Source organism: Channa argus, chromosome 1, assembly GCF_033026475.1.
Source record: "Channa argus isolate prfri chromosome 1, Channa argus male v1.0, whole genome shotgun sequence".
In the NCBI taxonomy this organism is placed as follows: Eukaryota; Metazoa; Chordata; class Actinopteri; order Anabantiformes; family Channidae; genus Channa; species Channa argus.
Genome location: NC_090197.1, coordinates 9,695,575 through 9,717,224, shown reverse-complemented (window position 1 = coordinate 9,717,224; position 21,650 = coordinate 9,695,575). Strand labels below are relative to the sequence as shown.

The following is a 21,650-nucleotide window of genomic DNA, read 5'->3' as shown; positions in this document are numbered from 1 at the left end:
TTTATTATCGCCGTTTTACATTTCATTGTCTTTGATTGGTACAGTACACCATTCTTCAATCTTGATTGATTGATTTATTGATTGATTGATCGATTGATTGATTGATTGATTGATTGGTTGGTTGATTGAACATTTAGAAAAGCCAGTCCGTCCTTGGTAGCTGACGCTGGTAATGTGTCACTAATGTTACGTTCATGCATAATATACACATTAGTTTACTGACCAGCATTTTAAGAGAGTTATTACTTTGCATAAAAACACATCCTTCCCCCCCCACAACAGTGGTGCTCCGGTTACTTTTTGATGGTCCCTGGGTCACCAGCAGTTGAAATCGCTTGGTGTATAGAATCTAGGAGTATGCAGATTGGCTTTAAATTGTTGTTACAACAGAACAGCATGACTTAAATTTCTCTAAGATAATGCTTGTGATTACTGCTCAGACACAAACATTACTATCATAAACACACTCACATTTAGTTATATACTGTAGGGATTTCAGTTTATTTAGGGCATCAGGGTGGCATTGATTTCTGTAGGTGAGGTGAGAGGAGATCAGCTTAACCTGCTCGGGTCATTGAATCTTCTTCAGCCTGCACCACAAATGATTTTTCACCACCCATCTCTGTGCTAATTACAGCCTTAATTACCATCTGTTTTTCAGTGAACTCACTGGTCTTCCTCTAATTTGAGCTTCATAAACACAGACGTTTTGCATTTTTCAAGAGATTGTGTGAACAGAGTTGCATTTAAAGTTGCTTTCATCAGCCCAGATACATTGTGACAGCTAAAGAAGAGGAAACCGATTTTCTCAAACTGTTTTGTCACTTAACCGCATATCACACAGGCTGTAGTAATGTCATTTTATGTTTGCACAGCCCACGTGATGCTTTCTGCAGTTTGGCTGCCCCTCCTCCTACACAGCTACAACACTGAGTCCACCTGTAATTAAAGTCACATGGTTTCCCTGTATCATATCATCACCTGTTACAGAAACAGCCAAAACCAAAAATAACAACAAATTAAAAAAAGGGAAATATTTTATTAAGCAATTGCTTTTCTAAAACTACTCATGTCTGAATGGGGCTTTTGTACTAAAGACAAACGGAGCTTCACAGTAGTCATTATTAGCCCCATGTTCCATGAAAAAAAAAAAATCCACATCCTCTTTGTACTGTAACACTGAGCTCTGTGTCCACCGCTACCTGCAGAGATCAGCACCAGAATCATTTTTATACTTCATTTATGATATGAAGTGGGACGAGTCAACAAAGTTTGACCCTGCAAGTTTGGGCCTGAATGAAAGACTACATTCATAATGAAGGAAACATTCCCACAAACAGAAAACATAACTGTTATGTAGAGGAATTTTCTTACGGTTATTTGGATTTTTTCTTTTTCTTTTTTTTTTTGCAGTAAATAACTGATATTTAATGTAACAGTTAGTAATTTTTGACTTTAAAGTGACTTGTTTCAACATAATTAATGTTTGAATCCTCATCACTGCATTATCTTAATCAATTTCTAAAAAAATCTTATACTTAGTTTTCATATGTATGAGGTAAAAAGTAAAGCCACGATCATTAGATTGACTGACGAGTCTTTTTTTAAACAAATCTTTGACAGAATTATTAAAGAAATGATTTACAGAAATATTTATGTACATACGGTGAAGCAGATTTGAATCAAATGGACCTAAATATGATCCATCTGGAACATGGCATCTTCATGCAAGTGCTGTCAGCTCCAATTATAGACACACTACAAGCTGGTAGCTTTAATTTGGTTTGATGTGTTAGGACAAGAAACACTTTTGACATATATTTTTCAAGGTCGAATTATTCACTCACAAGCTGGTGGCAGCCAATCACACGCTGCGGATAATAACGTGCCAATTTGATACAGACTGACTGTAATCAAGAGCTAAACTCAGGCTCAGCTTTGTGGCTAAATAGGGAAGATCAGGGGAACACATGACCTGCCAGCTGTATGGGAACTGGGAAAGAAATAGGTCAGTGTTAATATACACTGTTTAAGTCCACCTGGGTTAAAAGCTGTTGCCATAGTTACTCCCCAAATGATTAAAACGGCACACGCTCTGATCCAGTGCCATGCATGAAACCAGCAGCAGACCCAGATCAGAAGCTGTAGGGTTGAAAACCCTGAAGGGAAGACGACGGTCAGGACTAGAGCACAGGAGGGTCGAGCTGAGCAAAGACAGAGCAGAGCTGCTTCTCTGTCTCTGGCCTGTTGCTGCAGCCTGCCGGGCCGTGAGAAGAACATATCGAGGACAGCCACTGAGGGAGGCCAAAAAAAAAAAGGCTAAGGCAGAGGAACAGAGAAGGATATTTCAGGCTTTCGATGACGCCTTTCACGACCTAAAAAGTGAATTTAGAAAAGAGAGGAATGATTTAGCCTGCGCCCCCACTGACAGACAAAGTGCTGAGGTCCAACGTGCTCCAACGAGAAAGTCAACAAGTCCTCTGACATCATTAACAGGTCACGGTGGTTGTGTACAAGGGGGTGGGTGCGTCCCTCTGGTCAGTAAAGCCACATCACAGGACCACTCCCAGATGCTTGGAGGTTAATGAAATTATGGTGTTTTTTTTTTTTTTTTACTGCACCAGGAAGGGAGGGGTGACCCAGAAGACTGCTATTAATGCAACACCGTCCCAGGTCTTTCCATATTCATAAACTGCTGATTTAGAGAAGAGCTGAGAAGTTCTGAAGGAGAGGCAGTGAATAAGGAAACAAATAAAAGAAAAAGGAAGGGAGGACAACTGAAAATACAAAATGGGGAGAGAAGGAATTGAGTCATATTAATCTAAAGAATGGGAAACTTCTGGAAAACAGCACTGTTTGGTGTGTTAACCCTTCATTGCTGAGCTTTTTGTTTCAGTAAATGATGCTCACAGCAGAAAGCTACTAGTTTTCATTACTTTACGCCACTAACTGCAAAACAACTGTTGGAGCCTGAATAGAAACTGCAAAATTTCTAATCGGGCAGAAATTGTTGCTTTTTTTCTGATTGGTCAGAAGGATGAGCCTCACTCAAGCCTCATTTAGAGGTGAGTATCTCTGCACAGCTGCCAGATCTGATCAATGAATCAGTTTCTGCCGAGGCTTCCACATCAGGATAAGTGTTGGTATATTTCTATTCAAAAAAATCTTTTTTTGAAAAATACTGAAGCTTTGGGAAGTGCTGCATTCTAATGGTTATTTTCATTATTGTATTTATGACTAAGTAATTACTCTTCATTCACACTTAAAATGTCATAATTGGGACGAACTGGTGATTTGGTGTTTCAGGACTAATAGAAACACATTACAATGTATGTTAGGTTCACTAAAAGTCATCTTTTAATAATGTATAAACATGAAATCATCCCTAATAGTCATTTGTTGAAGAATGGTTGCTTTCACCTGAGATGACAATATAGAAAGTTAGAAAAGAAGAAGAAGTTAGAAAAACTATGTTTTACTGGATATATTGATGGTGACATGGTGAAAAGACAGGGATGTTGGAATATAGATACCCCTACCTTGCAAATATGGTACTCGATCTTGAATTTAGCAGAAATGCATTTAAAGGCGTGGATAGTTTTGATTAAGTAACACAGCCGGTACAGAAAGTTTTGTTACACTGTGTCTCAAGAGTCTCTGGTAACGATGCTTAGGATAATAAAATCCCCAAATTGCCTTTTAAGTAAAGAATCCTCCTCAATCCTTTAAGGCCTGGACAGATCATACCCTAAATCCTGCTTTTAGCTCGCTCATACTCCCCCAGCTGTCCCTGCAGATGGTCCATGAGTCCACCCCCCAAAAACTCACACACAATTCTCTACTTCTCTCTGAGTAAACATGGCGACACACACAGACACCCTTCATTCATGCTGACAGCTCTGGCCCAGGTGACAGGAAGAGGCAGGCAGGCGAGGATGGGGGCATGTGCAGGAAAGAGCGACGGATGAGGAGGAGAGCGCGGAAGAACGCGCTTCGCCGAGGGAACAGGAGACGGATGTGACATGACAGTAAACTAGACAGCTTGTCTTTGCAGTTCTCTCCGACAACACAGAGCCGCTTTGAAGTCAGGTTTCACCTTGTGCTGCTGATGTTGCCTCTGCTGACCCAGTTTTGTTCAAACTCACTTTGCCACCGCACAGTCTGTCACGCCTGTAAACACTCACAGATCTTCTCTCTCATGTTGGAAGCGGAGAGATGAGAAAAAACAGCAGGCATCACAATCGTTGCATTGACCCCCCACCCCCTCCCCGATCAGTCTACCAGCCTCACAATCTTAAATGATGTGCGCGTGACTCGCTCAGTCTAGGATAATTTCCTGACAGAAGGAAGAACAAGTGGAGTTTATTGTCCTACTCCTCCTCCCCCCCCCCCCCCCCCCCCCCCCCCCCACATGCTCTCAGCTCACCCCTGACTTTGTCTCATGAGTTCCCTTTTGATGGGTAGCCTGGTAGAGGTCATGACCCCCCCCTTTCACTGCAGATGGTGGCACAAAGACAGGCAGAGAGCTGAAACCCACTCCCAGTGGTCGACTCTCCTCTGTGACGCCCGCTGCACCCCAAACCAGAGCCACACAGCTGCTGCAAGAAAACCCTCCCCAAACCCAGACCAAATGTCTAGGGTTCGTAAAACCCACAAAAGCCTCACTGGGGATGTGGGATCAGCAAGCTGAACATACAGAGAATGACCCATAAAAGTGGGAACACACACCCTGGAGCAGCTCCTGAGCTAAACTACGCATGTAACTGACATGACTTCACATTTCTACACCAGAAATCATCTCAACGCATAAAACATTTTGGTTCTTTTTTGAAATCTTTTAAGTCCATTATAGCTGGATTTCATTTTTAAACAAGTCGATCAGTATCACTTAAAAATTAGCAGGACAGTGTATTAGAAATACCTCTTCGTGTGACACAATACAACTGAGAAGCTACACAATTTACACTATATAGCCTCCAAAATTACCTTAACACTGCTTCAAAACACAAAACCTTGCTTTTTATGAATATCAAAATAATTGCATGACTACTAAAATAAAATAATTAATTTTAGCTTATGTACCTAATAAGCTGGTCACTGAGCCTTTATTACCACTAAGGCAGGAACTACAAATCATTTTTATAATCTGCCTATATTCTTTATTTTCTCAATAACCCTATTAGACATTTTGTCAATATAATGTCAGAAACGAGTAAAAGTTATCCAGAGGCCAAAGTTATGAAGTCTAAATTATTCCTACCACTATTACAAATAACAAGTCCAAACACTTAATCAGCTGGAAGCATCAAATCTTTAGTAATGTACCAAAAGAGCTGCAGAGTAATTTTCTAGAACAACCATCTGATTAATGATCTGATAATAATTATTCTGAATAATCTTTTCAGTTATATTCATTTGCTAAAATTAGGATTCCTCTTCATTAATTTTACACAGGGAAGCGAAACATTAGAACCACCTCTTCTTATGATGCACTTCAGGATAACTACATTGCCCACTACGACGTCAATTACAAACACATTGTCATCCTCAACAGTTTCAACTTCAAAAGAGAAATTATAACCTTGTAAAAGTTTAATTCATGGTAGTGTATTACCTAACGGCCAGTAAGTGTGTATAGAACATGCATTATAATGCCAGTGTGAAAATGTATGATTATGATCGTGTTTATGCAGGTATTTATAATTGTGCCTGTGTGGTACCATTTGGTATATGCACTCATGAGAAACAGATCATGACATCACAGAGATTCCACATAAACAAAAAAATAAAAATAGCTTGAGTCCGTGGACTTTAATCAGTCTGACGTTCCACCGGTCTTGAGTTTTGTCATCACTCACTGTAGTTCTGACAGGATTTGGAGGATTACGTCGGCCAGTCACTGCAGACTGGGTACTGTCTCAGCATACAGTACTTATGACAACACGCCCACCCTTCTAAACACACACACATTCACACACACACACACAAACACACACCTTCACAACCAAAACAGTCTGCTGTATGTGGAAACTTGCGGGTTGTGCCTTTCGAATCCAGTCTGGCAGAGACAAATGTGGGTGGATGTGAATCAGATTTATAAACAGCAATGACAACTCAGGTTCTGAGTGATAAATGTGATAAATGTCAGTTCGACTGATTCATTTCACGGCGCTTACTCAGAGTGGGGCACAGACACCGACAACTATGAAAGTGATAAATGCCAAGAATATGATTTGCGTAATTATTTGCTGCATTAATAGACTTCATTTTGGCCAAGGTCTTTGACCAGTAACAAAGGTTTTTGTCATGTTTGTCAGCTGATTTATTTCAAGTAAAATTAGCTGCTGCAGTGTTGCACTCTAACAAAAACTCAGATTCGTCCTCACTTACCTGAAATATATTCTGGGAGATCCAGGATTTGACCCAACTGACAACTGTGTCCAACATTATATGACTTCTGACACCATGAAATGATAAAAACTTCCATATCTGTGACTGCATTACTCATTGCAACATTGGCACAGCTGTCATAAACTGCACAACTGCTAGAGTTTCGGTGTCTTGTTCACATACTGTAGATATGGACAGGAGGAGGAGGAACTGTCTGGTTCAGATCACGCTGATGAACAGTATGTAGCTTTAGCCTTGGTAGCATCTCTAAGACACATCACAGAGACCAGCTTCTCTCTGAAACAACAACAAATGCATTTGTGGAACTGACCGTGTGAAGTGGTCCACCAACGAGCCCACCAGCTCGCCCGCTCGGTCCTGGTTGGGGCACAGCTCCCCTCTCTGCAGACACAGCAGGACGTCGTCCTTAGAGGACATGTGCAGCACCACCATCTGGTCGACCCCGCTGGTCACACTTATTCCTGTTAACTGTAACGAGAACAAGAGCAACAAAAATCAAACAACTCTTTATGTTCATAATGTCTGAGTGTGTAACACTGTGGATGAAGACGCTGCTCCCCTATATCTGAACGGAGGGTTAGAGCTCGAACAGACAATCAGCGTCAATGGTTACGTACTTGCTTGCATATGTTGTGTTTTCTGATTATTAAAAAGGTTGTGCACTTGGGTCTAATCAGTTCTTCTCAGTTTTTATGTTCCAGTGAAACATCACTAGTCAGGGTGAAAGTACTGTTCACTGTTAGCATCTAGCCAAGTACAGATCAAGTAAGCGGGAGTGTTCCCACTCTGCCTGTTTTATCAAGGATGCTTTGGTAGCTGACTGGTCTGGACTAGCGAGGTTGTGGTATTCGCTTTTCCTAGAATGCCTTGCATGTCAATGATAGGTCTTGGCAGAGAACTTAAGCTAAGCTCAGAGCTGGAAAAAGGTTCATTAAGTTTTGATATTTTGATGCGAGAAAGTGCCCCGTTAAATTTATAATGTGTGGTTCATTACGTTTGGTAGTTTTAGCGCTGGCTGTGTTGTCTGATCTTATATATTTTATATTTCACTTTGTAAGACTGTAAATATGTTCCTGCCACTTTGTCTGATGCATAATGTCCACATCTAATTGTTTATTACATTTGACCTTGGACTCTCACAAATTGATACAGAAATACATACGTGCATATTTAGGACTATAGAAATCAAAATGAGTTGTTTTATTTCATTTACCGACACTTAGCTTATCCTTTCACACAATCACCTTCGGTTCTGTCTTATCTGAAAAAGTCACTTTGTGTATCAACTGAGATTATTTTGTCACAGTACAACCACTGTACAGTTGTGACGCTTCTCTGCTGAGATTGGGAGAGAGAAAACAGCTAAGTTGTTGTCGTGGTGATTTAAGAGGCATTCCTCTTCCTTTGTACCTGGATACAAGCATGCTGCTGAGGTAAGTTATGCGGGGAATTGGATTTCGTGTAACGTTTCTGATGACATGCACCCTACTGTGTATTTTAAAGCAATGCAGGTTACGCGGGTCACCATTATCCAAACGTATAGTTCAAAGCATTTCCCCGGCCTAACAGCATGAGGAGGAGTGTTTCTCTCAGGCCAGCTCGTGTCTTCAGCTGAAGGGCAAAATTCATTAATTCATTAATGTTACAGCAAATTGTGAACTTATTTTAGCTTATAGCATAGTGTACCGAAACATCTGTGACGTCAAAAGTCAAAAAGGTGGTAGAGAATGACAGAGCTAAGATCCTGTGGGACTTCTAGATACAGCCTGACAAACTGTTAATGGCCAACCCACCCATCATAGTAGTTGTGTTCAAATGAGAGAGAGAGAGAGAGAGAGAGAGAGAGAGAGAGAGAGAGAGATGGATGGATGGATGGACAGAGACAGAGAGAGAGCACAGAGTAGCCAACAAAAGGAAAGATAGGAAGAACCAAGCTGGTGCTGCAGTACAGGATAATGACAGCAGCTGTGCTCTGTGATCAGCTATGTTTACATTCAAAATGTGGGATCTAAAATAAAACCATAAACTGAAGACATATAAAGATGGTATGACGCTCGATCATAATCAAAGGCTGCAGAGCTGTGAACACTTTCAAACTTTCATGTGTTTCCAGTGAAGGTGCTATAGCAAAAACACTTCTCATGGTGTCGTTTACAGAAGAACAACTGTTTCCTTTTAGCAATTAAGTGATTTATTTGTGAATTCATGATGCAGAGCAGTGACTAACGCGTTCTTGGGTACATAAAATACTTACTAAAAGTCGAAATGTACATTTTTCTCAGTGAGAGATCGTGCATGTATGCAAACGTCGTGTATGGATGCTTCCTAAATGTGTTGAAAAAGCCTCCTGGTGCTTCCATAATAATCCCTCACTGTGCATCAACAGTTTTTTCCAGGAAACAATGACAACGTTACAACAACTGCCAATCCGTGTTTAATATTGTGGCTTCTCAAAGCTGAAAACCATGAAGCTCTTGCTGTTTTTGTGTGGTGTCTTTTTTTTTTCCCCCAGACATTTTTAGAGACTGTAGATGTCAATCAAACTTTGCCTGGAAAGGTTTCCTTTCAAGATTGAAATGGTATTTCAAGATTTCCGTGTGTTTTCACTGCTCTTGTGATCCAGTTGTTACCATTTTAACAACTTTCTTACAGAGAAAGCCCAACACCTGAGTTTTAAGCAACACATATGGGAGCTGTGGAAATTCATTTGTAAAAAAGTGTCAGGGATCATCACACTAATGTATAATACCTGTGAATCCCATACAATACAGCACAGTATATCACGCCCTAAACGAAGCCAGAGGATTATTTCTGCTCAGCGTATGTATGAGAGAAATTGTGCCACAGAGCACGTGAGGAGGTGCAATGAAGTGAAAGTCATGAGGTGTGACCCAGTTGGAATAACATACAGATTTACTGAGGCCGAAGGAAAGCGAGAGAAAAGGCAACACGGTTAAAGAGGAAAGGAGAAACTAGAGAAGACAGATAAAAACTGGAGACCAGTGTGTGCAGCAGAGATACAGATGAAGAGAGGAAGTGTGTTGCGTCACACATTTTAGAAAGACAGAAAGGGAATGGGAGACAGACTGAACTAAGCCTCTTATGGACCCCAGCACAGGCAGGTTAATCCACAAGGGATGTGGGATGACATCCCAGCAACATCCAGACCAGATTCTGGTACAACCTGTCCTTCCGTGTAGGGAACAATGCAGTGCTCAGTCCTCTGTTTTATGTGTGGTTCATTATTGAAATTAAAGCATCCTTTTGTAATAAAAATGTAAAGCAAATTTGTTTTTTATTGTCGGTGTTGGCCGTAGGATCCAATCAACATAAGGCACGAAGCTGCAACTGATGATGATGAGTACAAAAATATAATTTCAGACTTTTTCAATAAATGACTTTATCTAAGCTTTAGAATGCAGGGAAACATCCTGTTACAAGTTCTGACAGTACAAGGTGGCATCTTTATGATGCTCATTTTGCAAAATAATAATAAGGATGATATTACAATTATAACTTAACAATGAGCCTCTCACAGATAATGTTTGATGCTGTAGATTTTTGCGTCGCCTCCAGTTATATAAGTGCATCTTTCTAAGAATATCTTTCTGTCGGATTTTCAGTTATTATCAATTTGGCAGGTGCGTGACGCTAAACATGACAATACCCATAAGCCTCGGCGGCTGCTAATACAGAGAAGGAGCCAGTGACAATAAGAATCGGAGCACTGAGCAATGCAGGATGATTCACTGTTGCAGTTGAGGAAAAAACACAGCATCGTAGTTGCGGAATTAAACCCAGAATCAAAAAGTATATTAATTTAAGATGAAGATTACTACCAGTGTCCTCAGCACTGTAACCTTTAGTTTCTACTCACCATTAGCTGAACATGTTATAGAATTCTAGCGATGTTTCTGAAAAGCAACTATACAACACGCTCTAGAACTATTCCAACAAAGAAACTGGGAGAACTTGCAAACAATTATCAAAATGGTTTTGACTTGATTTTCAATTGCTAAATGTTTTACCAGTGCAGCAGCAGTTTTTTGCCCAAATGTTTTGTAAAAAAGAACCAGCAGTTTATCAGCACAAATAAGACCAAACAATTGTATCAAAAACCGTTAAGATGCATTATAATTAGACATAAAGTGGTTGTTTTGTCTCATTGTTCCATCAGTTTTTGACAGCAGCCTGTGACCTGTTGGACGTTGGAAGGTCAAACCTAAAGCCCCTGAACGACAGTGCGATGCCTCAGTGTTAGGACAGAGCTGCACTGCTTCTTCAGTGGCCTCCTCTGTGTTTCTGACCTGGATAAGACTCATGTCCCTCAGTCTGAGCAGCAGAGCCTAATGGCGTCAGCTATCTTTAGCTGCTCCACTGCTGCATAATGACGGTTTTTAACCCTCTGGCATGTTTTGAGCTCTCTCTCTCTCTGTCTCTCTCCATCTCCTTCTAAAGCCTGGACAACCAGCTGTGCTGACTCATTATATGTTATGTACGTTTGGAGCGGTCGTCCAACAATCCTTCAGTCGCATGTCAAATTGTCCTTGAGCAAGGCACTGAACCCCAACTTAGTTGGTCCCCCCATTGGTGTGTAGGTGTGTGTGTGTGTGATTGTGATTGCGAGTGGGTGAATGAGAAGCAGTGTAAAGTGCTAGAAAAGCGATATATAAGTGCAGAGCGTTTACATGCTACTGGCCTTCACTGAAAGCGTCAGTGAAATTACCTTTTAAATACAGTAGAGAAGTGACCTAAACCTGTGCAACATCTAATTACTGTCACAGTTAAAACTGTCACTCAAACTCTTCTCATCTTAAACTTTTCTTAGGGTCCATTTCCTTCTCAGAGTCTCTTTGTCCCCTTGAAATGACAGTGACGTATAAATTACCTGTGTTTCAACCAACACAGTGCTTAAACCGAAATATTCTTCAAGGCCATTTTCATAGGTGCTACAGAGCTAAATATCTAAATAGATGATTTTTATTAGCTTAAATTACCAAAATCCATTCAAATGGATTCATTACATTTTGATTCTATTCAGTTCTTGATGATTCATTTAGATATGATAAAAACAATTGTACTGTAGCACGTGACTAGCTTGGTAATAATAGGGTAATAGTGGGGTGTAATTTTGGAAATAACAATATAACGGGATTAATATGTTGCTGGTTTCTATATTACAGCCTACGTGTCTTTGACCTCCTGTTACATAAATCTATTGCTTATATCAAAATAATAACTGCCTTGATATTAATTACTGACTGGTTTTATTGCACTAATATTACTTACTAACTACCTGCTCATTTGTATTACTGTTATTAACAAGCTATAAAGTGAAGTGCTACCACAGTAGTGTTGCACAAAGCCCTTCTCAGAACGTGTCCTAGGAACTGAAAAGCAGATTTCCTGTTTTTCTTATTTGTAGACACAATTCCCAGTGATGAAACAAAGGATTTATTTTGATTTGCAAATGCAAAATGTTACTTAGGTATACTGCATTTACAGGGCGATGTGTGCCATCAGTACATTAGTTAAACAGATGCTGTCATGCTAGACTGTGGGCAGCAGAAGCTTCAACTAAGGCAAGACAGAAACCAGAGGTCTCACAATTTCATCTGCAATGTTAGTGTTGGAGACACATCAGCCTGATATCAGCAGACAGCTTTAGCTGGTGTTAACTCCCCGGCGAACGCATTTTTTCAGTTTGTCTTACTTGTAGATGTGAGCTCTTGCTCCGCTACGAGATAGTAGGGAGCCAACCTGGGTCACGATGAGTCACCCTAAGTTTTCTACAACCAAGACTATGAACCATGAAGTATACATGTGCATTTCTTGAAAAGCACTGAGGCTTTTACATCTAACTATAAAATCCAGCACAGCACGTGCAGTGACTTGTCACCGCGAGTCCTCTTGCTGCTCTTGACTGGCAACAATAAGGCGTTATTTGTTGGGTTTGGTCTGTTATTGGAATTTTTGTGGATAATATTGAAAAGATAATAATGCTTGAAAGTAAATGAAGTGGTTAGTGGTTAGAAAATGACTATGTTCACTGGACAGTCCATGCAAGCGTAACAGCAAGGGAGCTTCGCGTTACCTCACTGTTAGAGCATTCATTAAATGCTAAGAAGTGACTACTTACGGCATCTAAAGGAAGCCTCTTCAGGACCTTGTACTGCTTCTTTGGCTCTAATTTGTAGATGTACTTGTCTGTGACGAGGAGGCCGCGGTCTGTGCTTTTGTTGAACCTATTCACCTGAGAGTGCAGAGGAGGGAATGAGAGAGAGAGAGAGAGAGACAAGGATAAGCCTTCACATTTGTTCATTTTCTATGTTCGGTTAAGAACCTCTGTTGAACCTTTTAGCACCTTTTTATAAAAAAAAACAAAAAAAAACATCTTTTCCTTGTGGAGCTGCAACTGGGCAACAACACAACACAAGACAAGAACGAAACGAATGCTGCAGTGTGTCTGTCAGTGCTGACGGTGGTTGTGTTTCACTTTAAGTGCACATATCTTCAAAGGTAAAGCTTCACCAGAATGTATTGTCTCTGATGAGGGAAACACAGCCATTATTTTCCCCAGGGAGATGATAAGTGCAAGTTCATCATGAGGTGAAATAGTACGCAGGGCTTTCGCTGGCTCCCTCTAGTCCACTAAAAAACAAAAACAAGTCTTAAAGCTTAAACTTAAGACATTTTCTAGTTCAGCTCCTTTCACGATTAATCCTCTGATCATGTCTCCTTTCTGAGGGGGTTGTATTCACTGTAGGAACATGACATACTGAAAGACGAGCTGGTATGAATGGGTGAAAAGTGTGAGCGGGTGCAAAGGGAAGCACAGCCATGGTGCGAAAGACAAACCTCCCACAGCTAAAACCAGGCAACAAAAGAAAGAAACTCCTTGTGGCTGTAAAACAGAATGTACCTTCCTGCAAAAGCCAGAGAAAAGGACCTGACTGTACTCGTCTTTGTTCCTCAGCTCCTTGGAAACACGGATGAAGCTAGAGCTGGTCTGAGGACAGTCTCGCACCTGCAGAAATGAGAAAAAAAAACAACAACAACAAAAAAAAACATCTCATTAGTTCATTATTATTGTTGTGCTTGTTAATAATGTATCTTGTCATTATTGGTAACTCTGGGTGACCTCTGTCAGTCTCTTTCAAACCGTTTATTGAGCCAGATCAAAGCTCAGGGGCGTCGGGCTGCTGTTACCAGACAGTGTCGCACATGTCGTGAAAAGTGGCTGATGAGAAATCTGGTGAGGGGCTGCTAAGAAAGAAACCTAAAACCACGTCACAGTCTCGCTGTTATAGAGCGGAGCCGTCATAATGATGTCTTTGTGCCCATTTCTCATACCAGCTACAGAATGTTAATAAATATACTTTATAGCAGAAAGTAAATTCAAATTCACGCCGGAATTTAAGTGTCCAGATTTGTTTCACATTTTCTGCGGACAAACGCTCAAGTTTGTTCCGTTTGCTTAACGTAGAGATTTAACGAGGGAACAACGTCAGAAGCTTTGCTTCTGAGAATTTTATTTGGAAAATCACCCAACATTTAATTTCTTCTATTCTAAATGTATCCTTTAGCTTGCAGCTATAAAAACATTTCAGAAGGATAAAAAAAAAAAAAACTAATATAAACTGAAAAATTCTGGTAATTATTCAAAATAAAGCAAATGGTCTGTGTTACCATAGAGACCCATTTATTGGTCCCCATTCCTCCCGTCCTCTCGGCACAATTTCTGTCACGTACAAGTCATCATTCAGCCTGACTGCATGCTGCATTACATGCACTTATCTATAAGTCTTTGTGGAATTAACAACTGACACATAAAGCTGGAGCCCTAGAGGCCTTCAACAAACTAACAAGGGAAGTGTCTCAGGACGCTGCGGCAGTCATGCTCACGCTGCCTCGAGGCATCTTTTAAGATTCCCGTCCACCAAACAACCTACAACTGGTACACAAGCTGAATGTGAGACTCTGTGTTCTCCAGCACCGTCCTCCCTCAGTCATGCTGTTCATGGCGAGGCCCGTCACATGCATCAATCCACAAATGATTGTGAAAAAAGTGAACTTCTCAGCCAGCAGGATGAAATAAATCCAAAGAATTTCCCCTCGTTATTTTCATATTACAAAGTGTCACGCAAACGAGTTTACAGTCAGTGAGGTCGACTCACTAGAGAATGCAGCCAGTCAAAGACAATAAAGACAATACTGAGGAGAAAAACCTAAAACTGCTGTTGATTTACTTAACACAAAGAATTAATATTGTAGATTTTTATCAAGCATTTTCAAAGAAACTAAATTTTTACAAAATAAGTGAGGTTATTATTTAGTTGTTGTTGTTTTGTTTTTTGTTTGTTTTAAGGGTTTTGCAGTTTTTCTCATAGTCTAAGATCTGGTCTGCGACACTTTTATTGATGTACCAATAAGCGTCGTCCAGGGTAAATAAATTAAATTAATTATCGAAACTAAATGAATCTCCAACAACTCTGATAATCAATCAATTGACATTTTCTGAGCGAAAATGACAAAAAATGACTGGGTCCAGTTTCTCAAACAGGATTATGTGCTGGTTTTCTTAGTCCTTCTTCGTGAATAAACACTGAATAATTTAGGTTTGGGTCCATTAACTATGGCTTCAGGAAATTATGGGTGTATGAGGCACCCAGGGAATTCCAACAAATTCTGCAGTAGTGATAAGTTTTATCACAGTATTTTAAATTATGATTTCATAACAAGGTTTCAGTGACTATGTAGAGAAAAAGGCAGGAGAATGATGGTTTCACTACGGCTAGTTTGAGCTCCCAAGGTTCTATAGTGTAGCTTAAATCAATAAAAATGGTAAAATACATGTCGCTATAACTTGGGTATACAGAGATACACAGCTTCCTCTTGTTTCTGTTGCGTTCATGTGTGATTCTCACATTGGCCAGATAGTCCCTCTCCCAGGCTCTGCTGATTCCCCAGTCTTTCCTCTCTCCGCTCAGAGCAGTCAGTGCTGCCACTTTGGCCCGGACCTCCAGCATGTCAGATGGAGGGATGTTCTTCACGATCTGCCTCGCCCACCACCTGACAACAAGGGGTGAGAACAAGACAGCATGTCACGTGGGTGGAGTAACACATCGAAGGCACAGCTTCAAGTTAAAGTCTGTCAGGAATAAAAATAGGCTTTTTCTTCCTGCAGTGCCAAACATATTGTTGTGGATCCAAATCCCACTAACTCATACTCAAACATCTTCATCCTGTCTCATTCAAGTAAATCTGCAGGACCTGAGAATCTGTTTTAAATAATAGTTTGAAGTTTTGGAAGCCACAACCAGGAGATGTTTAGCTTAGCTTAGGTCATTTATATTCACTCGTTCAAAACTTATTTTCAAGGTTTTTACAACATTCTGAGAATTTTTTTATGGTGCACAGGTTTAATTTTAAGAGCTCAGACCTGCGATGCAGCAGGACAGTATTGTTGTGGAACTGGGACAAAGCTGCAGGAGGGGTCGGCCACTCCACACTCTTTCCGTAGTCTGCCATAGTTCGCACATTGGCGAACCTGCGCTCCACTTCCCAGAAATGGGCTTTGACCTTATAGCGCTTATAGTGGCCCATGATGACGTAGATGGCCCTCATCCGCCGGCATCTCATGCGAGCTAAAGCCCCACGCCATACCTGTGGGTTTCATAAAAACAGAGGTTAAAGACACAAAAACGAGGGAGAAGAAAGATTTCCTCTCTGAGTCCTGCTGAGCCACAGACAAGCTTGTGCTCCAGTTACACACCAGACTTCTGTGCAGACTCATCAAAGTAGGTCAGAGAAAAGTGAAAGGATGTGGGTATTTCTTTGAGGGAGTGAAGTAATTGACTTTAATATGAGTGTGCTCAGGATCTCATTAATTATCCCAATTATTGTTACAGGAAATTAGGATTCAAGCTGGCAGATGAATTTCAGTCAAATATAACCAGGAGCCACATATTCATGAGGCTGAGGCAAACTGCAGTCTCAACTCTGAAACCCACGAGTTTGAAAGTGGAGAAGATAACGCAGTGGGTGATTAACTGTAATCGCATGAGCCGATTCGCCCGTGACATTAACTCAGGTCTTTGTGTGCAGGACTGACATTCAAAATTCATATGAATACGAGAAGAGATGACAACACTGACAGTTACACTGACACGGCTGACCTTCTGCAGAAAAAGCACCAGGATGGGGATGAGGGCAGATCTCTCCTGTTCCAGAGTGAAAAGCGTCCGCGGTGTTCGGACAAACAGCTTTGTTTGTCCGTACGCCACGTCATCCTGGAAGCCGTGCTGAGTGATGATGGCCTCCACAGCCTCTCTATCCGAGGCCATCAGGTGGTTTGGCCAGGTGTACTCACACGTCATCTTATATCTGCAGAGCATTCAGGAGTACAAAGGAGAAATCAGAATTAATCTAATTAAAGCATCAATTAAACATCAAAATACCCCTTTCTTCACTCTCTACCTAGTGTCATGATGACATCTGTGGAGGTAAACATGGACGCCATCGTACATGATTAAACTATAAGTCAAAAACACCTGTTACATTTTTAATACCAAGTTGTAAAATGCCATCGAAGTTGTGTAGTCAGTGATTTTATTTAAAGGCACTGCTCCCAATTTTAGAAAAAATTATTTACTGGTTATTAGAAGTACAGCTCAACCAGTTGTGCGATGTCCTTTTAGGGTCTGGCTGAGAAAAGTGTAGGATGGCCTGCTGTTTTGAATACAGACTTTGTTCAGCTGTGCATAAAGACGGTGTAAAAGTCACACAAACATAAGAGAAAAGCTGTGCGTTTCAGTCTATGAAGCACGTTTTCTTTACCAACGATAGAAAAGGATCTATTTTGTTGTTAGTTCTCCAAAATAGATACTTTTCTTTATTAGTTAAAGAAAATGTGCTCCCGCTGTGGCGACGCTGAACTCACAGAATAAGCCGGAAGAAGAAAAAAACAAAAACCCTGGTAAGATTGTTCTCCACTGTTAACTTGTTAACTTCACCTCCAGCAGGTACTGCAAAAGCTCAATAATCTTTCCTCCATAAGCATTGAGTAAGTTACCATCCGAGTGGCTATGTTTGCACTCGTATAACATCCCATGAGCTGCAGTTTGCTGAAGAGAGAGCTGAAACACAGAGGAAGCCTTTATGTCCTCTTACCGCTGCAGGAAGCGAGGGTAGTGCTGCCTGTAGGCAAAACCTGCCCTGCGCACCATCACATTCTCCAGCAGGCCGAGGTAGGCCACCTGGTGCTCGCAGCGAGCGTCATCGAACAACACGGGCGACTTCATCTCATTCGGCTTTATGCATCGCACATAGTACGGCTCCTGGGAGACAGAACACAAGAGCAGCAAATTAGACTGAGGGGTCAACTTTTCCATCAAGCACCTGCCCGCTCCTCACACACCTATTCTCATGTAATTCCCAACAGGGATCAGTCATTTAACTTTTTGAAACCAGTGAAAGTTTTTATTGCAGTGACATTGTAACATGTCCTTGTACATTTGTGTACAGATTCTGTGTTTGTATGGTTGATGCAATATTTTTTTCATAACACTTTTGTTTTATCGCCTGTGCAAACTTTTGCATATATTTGTGATGTCCTTGTGGTGATATTATTGTTTTCGTCACTGTGCGGTCAAATAAACTAAACTCAGCTTGTAAACTGTCAATAAGCCACAGCCAACCTGCAAAACTGACAAACTGAGTTCAGTCACCTTAATCAGAATCGACAGAAGATTTCCCCCCCCCCGGTGCCGAAAGTGAGCTGCTAGGCCTTATAACACATCTGCTTATCAGCAGCACGTTGAACTGCTTATTACAACTTGAAAGATAGTAACACGTCCAGCGTGGAGATATGGCTCGGCGCCTTTGACAGGGATCTCTGAGGGACATGATATCCTTTCAAAGAACAGAGACCACTGTGTTTCCACGGTTTCACACTCTCTGTCCATGAAAGATGAACAAGGTGGAACAAAGTGAGCACTTTCTAAGGACTCCCTGACAATGCTGTCCATCATATCAATGATGCATGTGCATGTGTGCCTTCAGTTCTAACTCAGCTCAGCAGAGGTTCGGTTAATGGGAGTTTGGGAGCAAATGAGGCGGGTACACTGGTCACAGGTGCTCTTGGACGGCATTTGAAAAAAAGCATCTGCTCTTTCAACGTGACCTGAAGGAAAAAGAAACAGAAGCCAGGGGAGTTTCCTTTCATTTCGCCTCAGCCACACTGTGATGAGATGCTACAACAGCCTGACAGCGGGCCATCCCGAAATAACAGCAGGAAATGTCAGACTTCAGTCGGCGAGATGAGGCCAGGTGAGGTGAGCAGCACATTTCGTGGTCCACCATCAAGTCCTCCTCCTTCTCCTGCTCATCACCACCACCCTCCCAACTCCACTCACGGTCAGACAGGAAGAGGATAAGCAACCTGCAAAAACTGTTGCTCTCTGACACTGAAAAGAGCACACAGCTATGTATACATGTTCCTGCTGGACAGTCGCATGCTTCTCCGCTCTACGTAGCACTTGCACGGTGACGAATCGTCCTCCAAAAAAAGTAACATTGACAGCCTCAAAATAGCTTGTGACTCATACAGGCTTTACATGCACCAGATCAGCCTATACTGGTGCAGAGCATCCTCCTGATAATGGTAGGGGTGTGGGGACTAGCTAAAGCCAGGCTAAAGCTAACTAGTTTAGCGTAGCAGCCGTAAATTCATCTCAGTCGCCAATTTAAGTTCTAATCCTGGAACGTTAATTGTTCAAGCTGCCTTTCAACGGCTTCGGGCGTGTCCCTTCAGGGGTCACCACAGAGGAATGTGTTCCGCACGTTGATTTGAAATGAGTTTTTACATCAGACGCAACCTTCCGGCCGCAACCCTCCCATTTTATCCGGGCTCGGGGCCGGCACCTAGGCAGCACTTTGGTGGCTAGCTGGGGCCAGAGCTGATGGGGTGGGATTCGAACCTGCTGCCTTCTGCATCCCGACCCAATGCTCTACCTGTTCAACCTGCCTTTCTATTAAGCTTTAAAGTATTTAGGTAACCTATTTATTTTAATTTAAGACTAAACATAGCAACCAAGATATACAAATATATAGACTGTGAACAGCATAATGTAAAATCATCATTGAAATAGAAATCATCATTTTCCAAAACTCTAAAACTTCATTGCAGGCCACCTTTTTTTCTCTTTACTATATAAGGCCACGATTAAGAAAGGAAAGGTAATAATAGGCTTTAATCTGCCCGAAAATTGCTAATTACATCCACAGCTTCAGTCAATCATAAGACAACTGACCTTGCAGGCCAGTTTATCCACCAAGGCCACAATGGAATTCTTAAAGAGGGTGGCGGCAGTCATAGGTCGCTTGGTGACCTCTGTGATGCTCAGCTGACCATCTGGCCACATCTCCTTCAGGACTGGGTTGGCGCTATGAAAGAGGCAAGAAAGGGGAGCAAAGAACAAACAGAGGATGAGATGAAGTAGGTCAGCAGAAGAGAGATGTACACACGGTGAGGAGGAAACTCATTTATACACTTAACCCAGTTGCTGAACTGTCAAGAGCATCGTGATTTGAAGATTATTTGGCACCTGTTGTACATGAGACGCTTGAAGTCTTGGAAAAGCAGGTCCTTGTTTTTGTCCAAAAAGCCCTCGACAGAATATCTGTGACAGACACGGAGAGACAAAATGAGAGTAACCCACAGTAATTGGCCCAAAGTAGTTCAGATGAAGGAGGGAGGCCTCGCTGAAGAGCACTCGGAGTTAAGTGGTTTGTCAGGGAAGAGTCCGGATGCTGAAAAGATTAGGAAGTTTAAAAACTAAGTGTCTGTCAGTGAGTGTCGGTGATTACCCCTTAACAGACTCCCCTCCCCAAATGATTCACACTCCTCAGGATGCAGGATGAAAACACTCATTCTGCTTAGTCGATTCACACATTAGGAACCTGTTCAGGATCCTCACGTTTTGGTGGACAAAAAAAACGGGAACTGTCTACAAACTAATCCGTCTGGCCCTTTTGTTGAAACTGCACAGTCGGGTTTGGTGAAGCATCAGTGGGAGCTCACGGGTGCACTGTGAGGCACGGTTACATAAGCCGTCCAGCCCCAGGATAACAGCCTGCTGCAGTGTAAGCTTTGCCTCAGATAAACCTTCCCCTCTCTTCTCTCACCCACAACTCAACAATAACACTCGGCCGCGAAAAAAAAAAGAAAGCATACTTTTTACAGCTCTACTAAAAGGCCTTAGATTCAAGTAAAAGTACTTGTTCCACAGTAAAACTGTCAGTGAGTTACATATGATTGTAAATTACATATACAGATAAGCAGTTGTACATGGCTGAGAGGAAACTAGTTAGATTATTTAATAGAGCGGTTCGCAAGTCAGGGTTCAGGCCTGTGAGACAGTTAAGCTAGGAAAGAAAAATAAAGTTCTGTTACATAGAAGTGTTCTTTTTCAGCTTGTGTCTGCAATCTTTGCTTTTAGGTTATTATCTTGTCAAAATAATAGACAAATAGGGCCAGAAGTGAAGAGGGAAAGCCACTGGTCACAGTTATTAGTCCCAGAATCCTTCGGAGACTTAGACTAACTTTTGGAGAACTACTTCTGGTTCATGGCATGATTTTTGTTCAATGGCTTGTGTCTTTCATTTTACTGTACTACTGAAAAATGTTACCTGTTTGGGCCTCAAACATTTGTTTAAATGAAACAATATCAGAAGTTTAAAGGGTAAATCGAGGTTTGGCAGAAAACACACTTTTTGAATGTCACAATTAACCACTATTATTATTATTATTTAACAATGCAATGTACTTTAAAAGTTTATCATCATCATCATCATCATCGTCATCATCATCTGTACTACGTAACAGCAGAGAACTATAAGGAAACCAGTAACTACAGCTGTCAGACAAAGTAAAAAGTATAATATTTTACTTTGGAGTGTGGTTGAGAAGAGGTTTCCTCTCAAGAAAAAGTACAGTACTTGATTAAATGGACTGCACCAGCACACACTCACACACACACACACACACTCTTCATCTACATATTCTCTTTGCATCCCTCCCTCTCCAACAAACACACACACACACTGTCACATGTCCTTTGCTCCTGTCTGTAACTGTGTCCTAGGCTGTCACATCTGGAGGCAAAGAAGCAAAGGCTGGCTATGACAGATGTGTCCCCTTGACTCATGGTTGCCGAAACCACCTGACCAGATTCCTG

General features: G+C 41.4%; 1 protein-coding gene across 4 annotated transcripts in view; it reads right to left on the bottom strand.

Moving 5' to 3' along the window:
* The window catches only part of myo1g (myosin IG), a 44,471-nt gene that overhangs the window by 9,603 nt on the left and 13,218 nt on the right, over positions 1 to 21,650 (bottom strand). For 3 of the 4 annotated variants that reach the window (XR_010913555.1, XM_067495484.1, XM_067495517.1), the window contains 9 exons: positions 20,019 to 20,093; positions 19,725 to 19,857; positions 17,584 to 17,750; positions 16,590 to 16,797; positions 15,854 to 16,077; positions 15,339 to 15,483; positions 13,334 to 13,438; positions 12,551 to 12,664; positions 6,722 to 6,879 (listed from right to left, as the gene is read on the bottom strand). Coding sequence is in view for 3 of the 4 variants with exons in the window: in XM_067495484.1 (XP_067351585.1) it covers positions 6,722 to 6,879; positions 12,551 to 12,664; positions 13,334 to 13,438; positions 15,339 to 15,483; positions 15,854 to 16,077; positions 16,590 to 16,797; positions 17,584 to 17,750; positions 19,725 to 19,857; positions 20,019 to 20,093 (1,329 nt within the window). In the remaining variant the exon portion in view is untranslated. Of the gene's footprint in view, positions 1 to 6,721; positions 6,880 to 12,550; positions 12,665 to 13,333; positions 13,439 to 15,338; positions 15,484 to 15,853; positions 16,078 to 16,589; positions 16,798 to 17,583; positions 17,751 to 19,724; positions 19,858 to 19,969; positions 20,094 to 21,650 lie in introns of those variants that run through there. The other variant, XM_067495528.1, reaches the window with a different exon arrangement.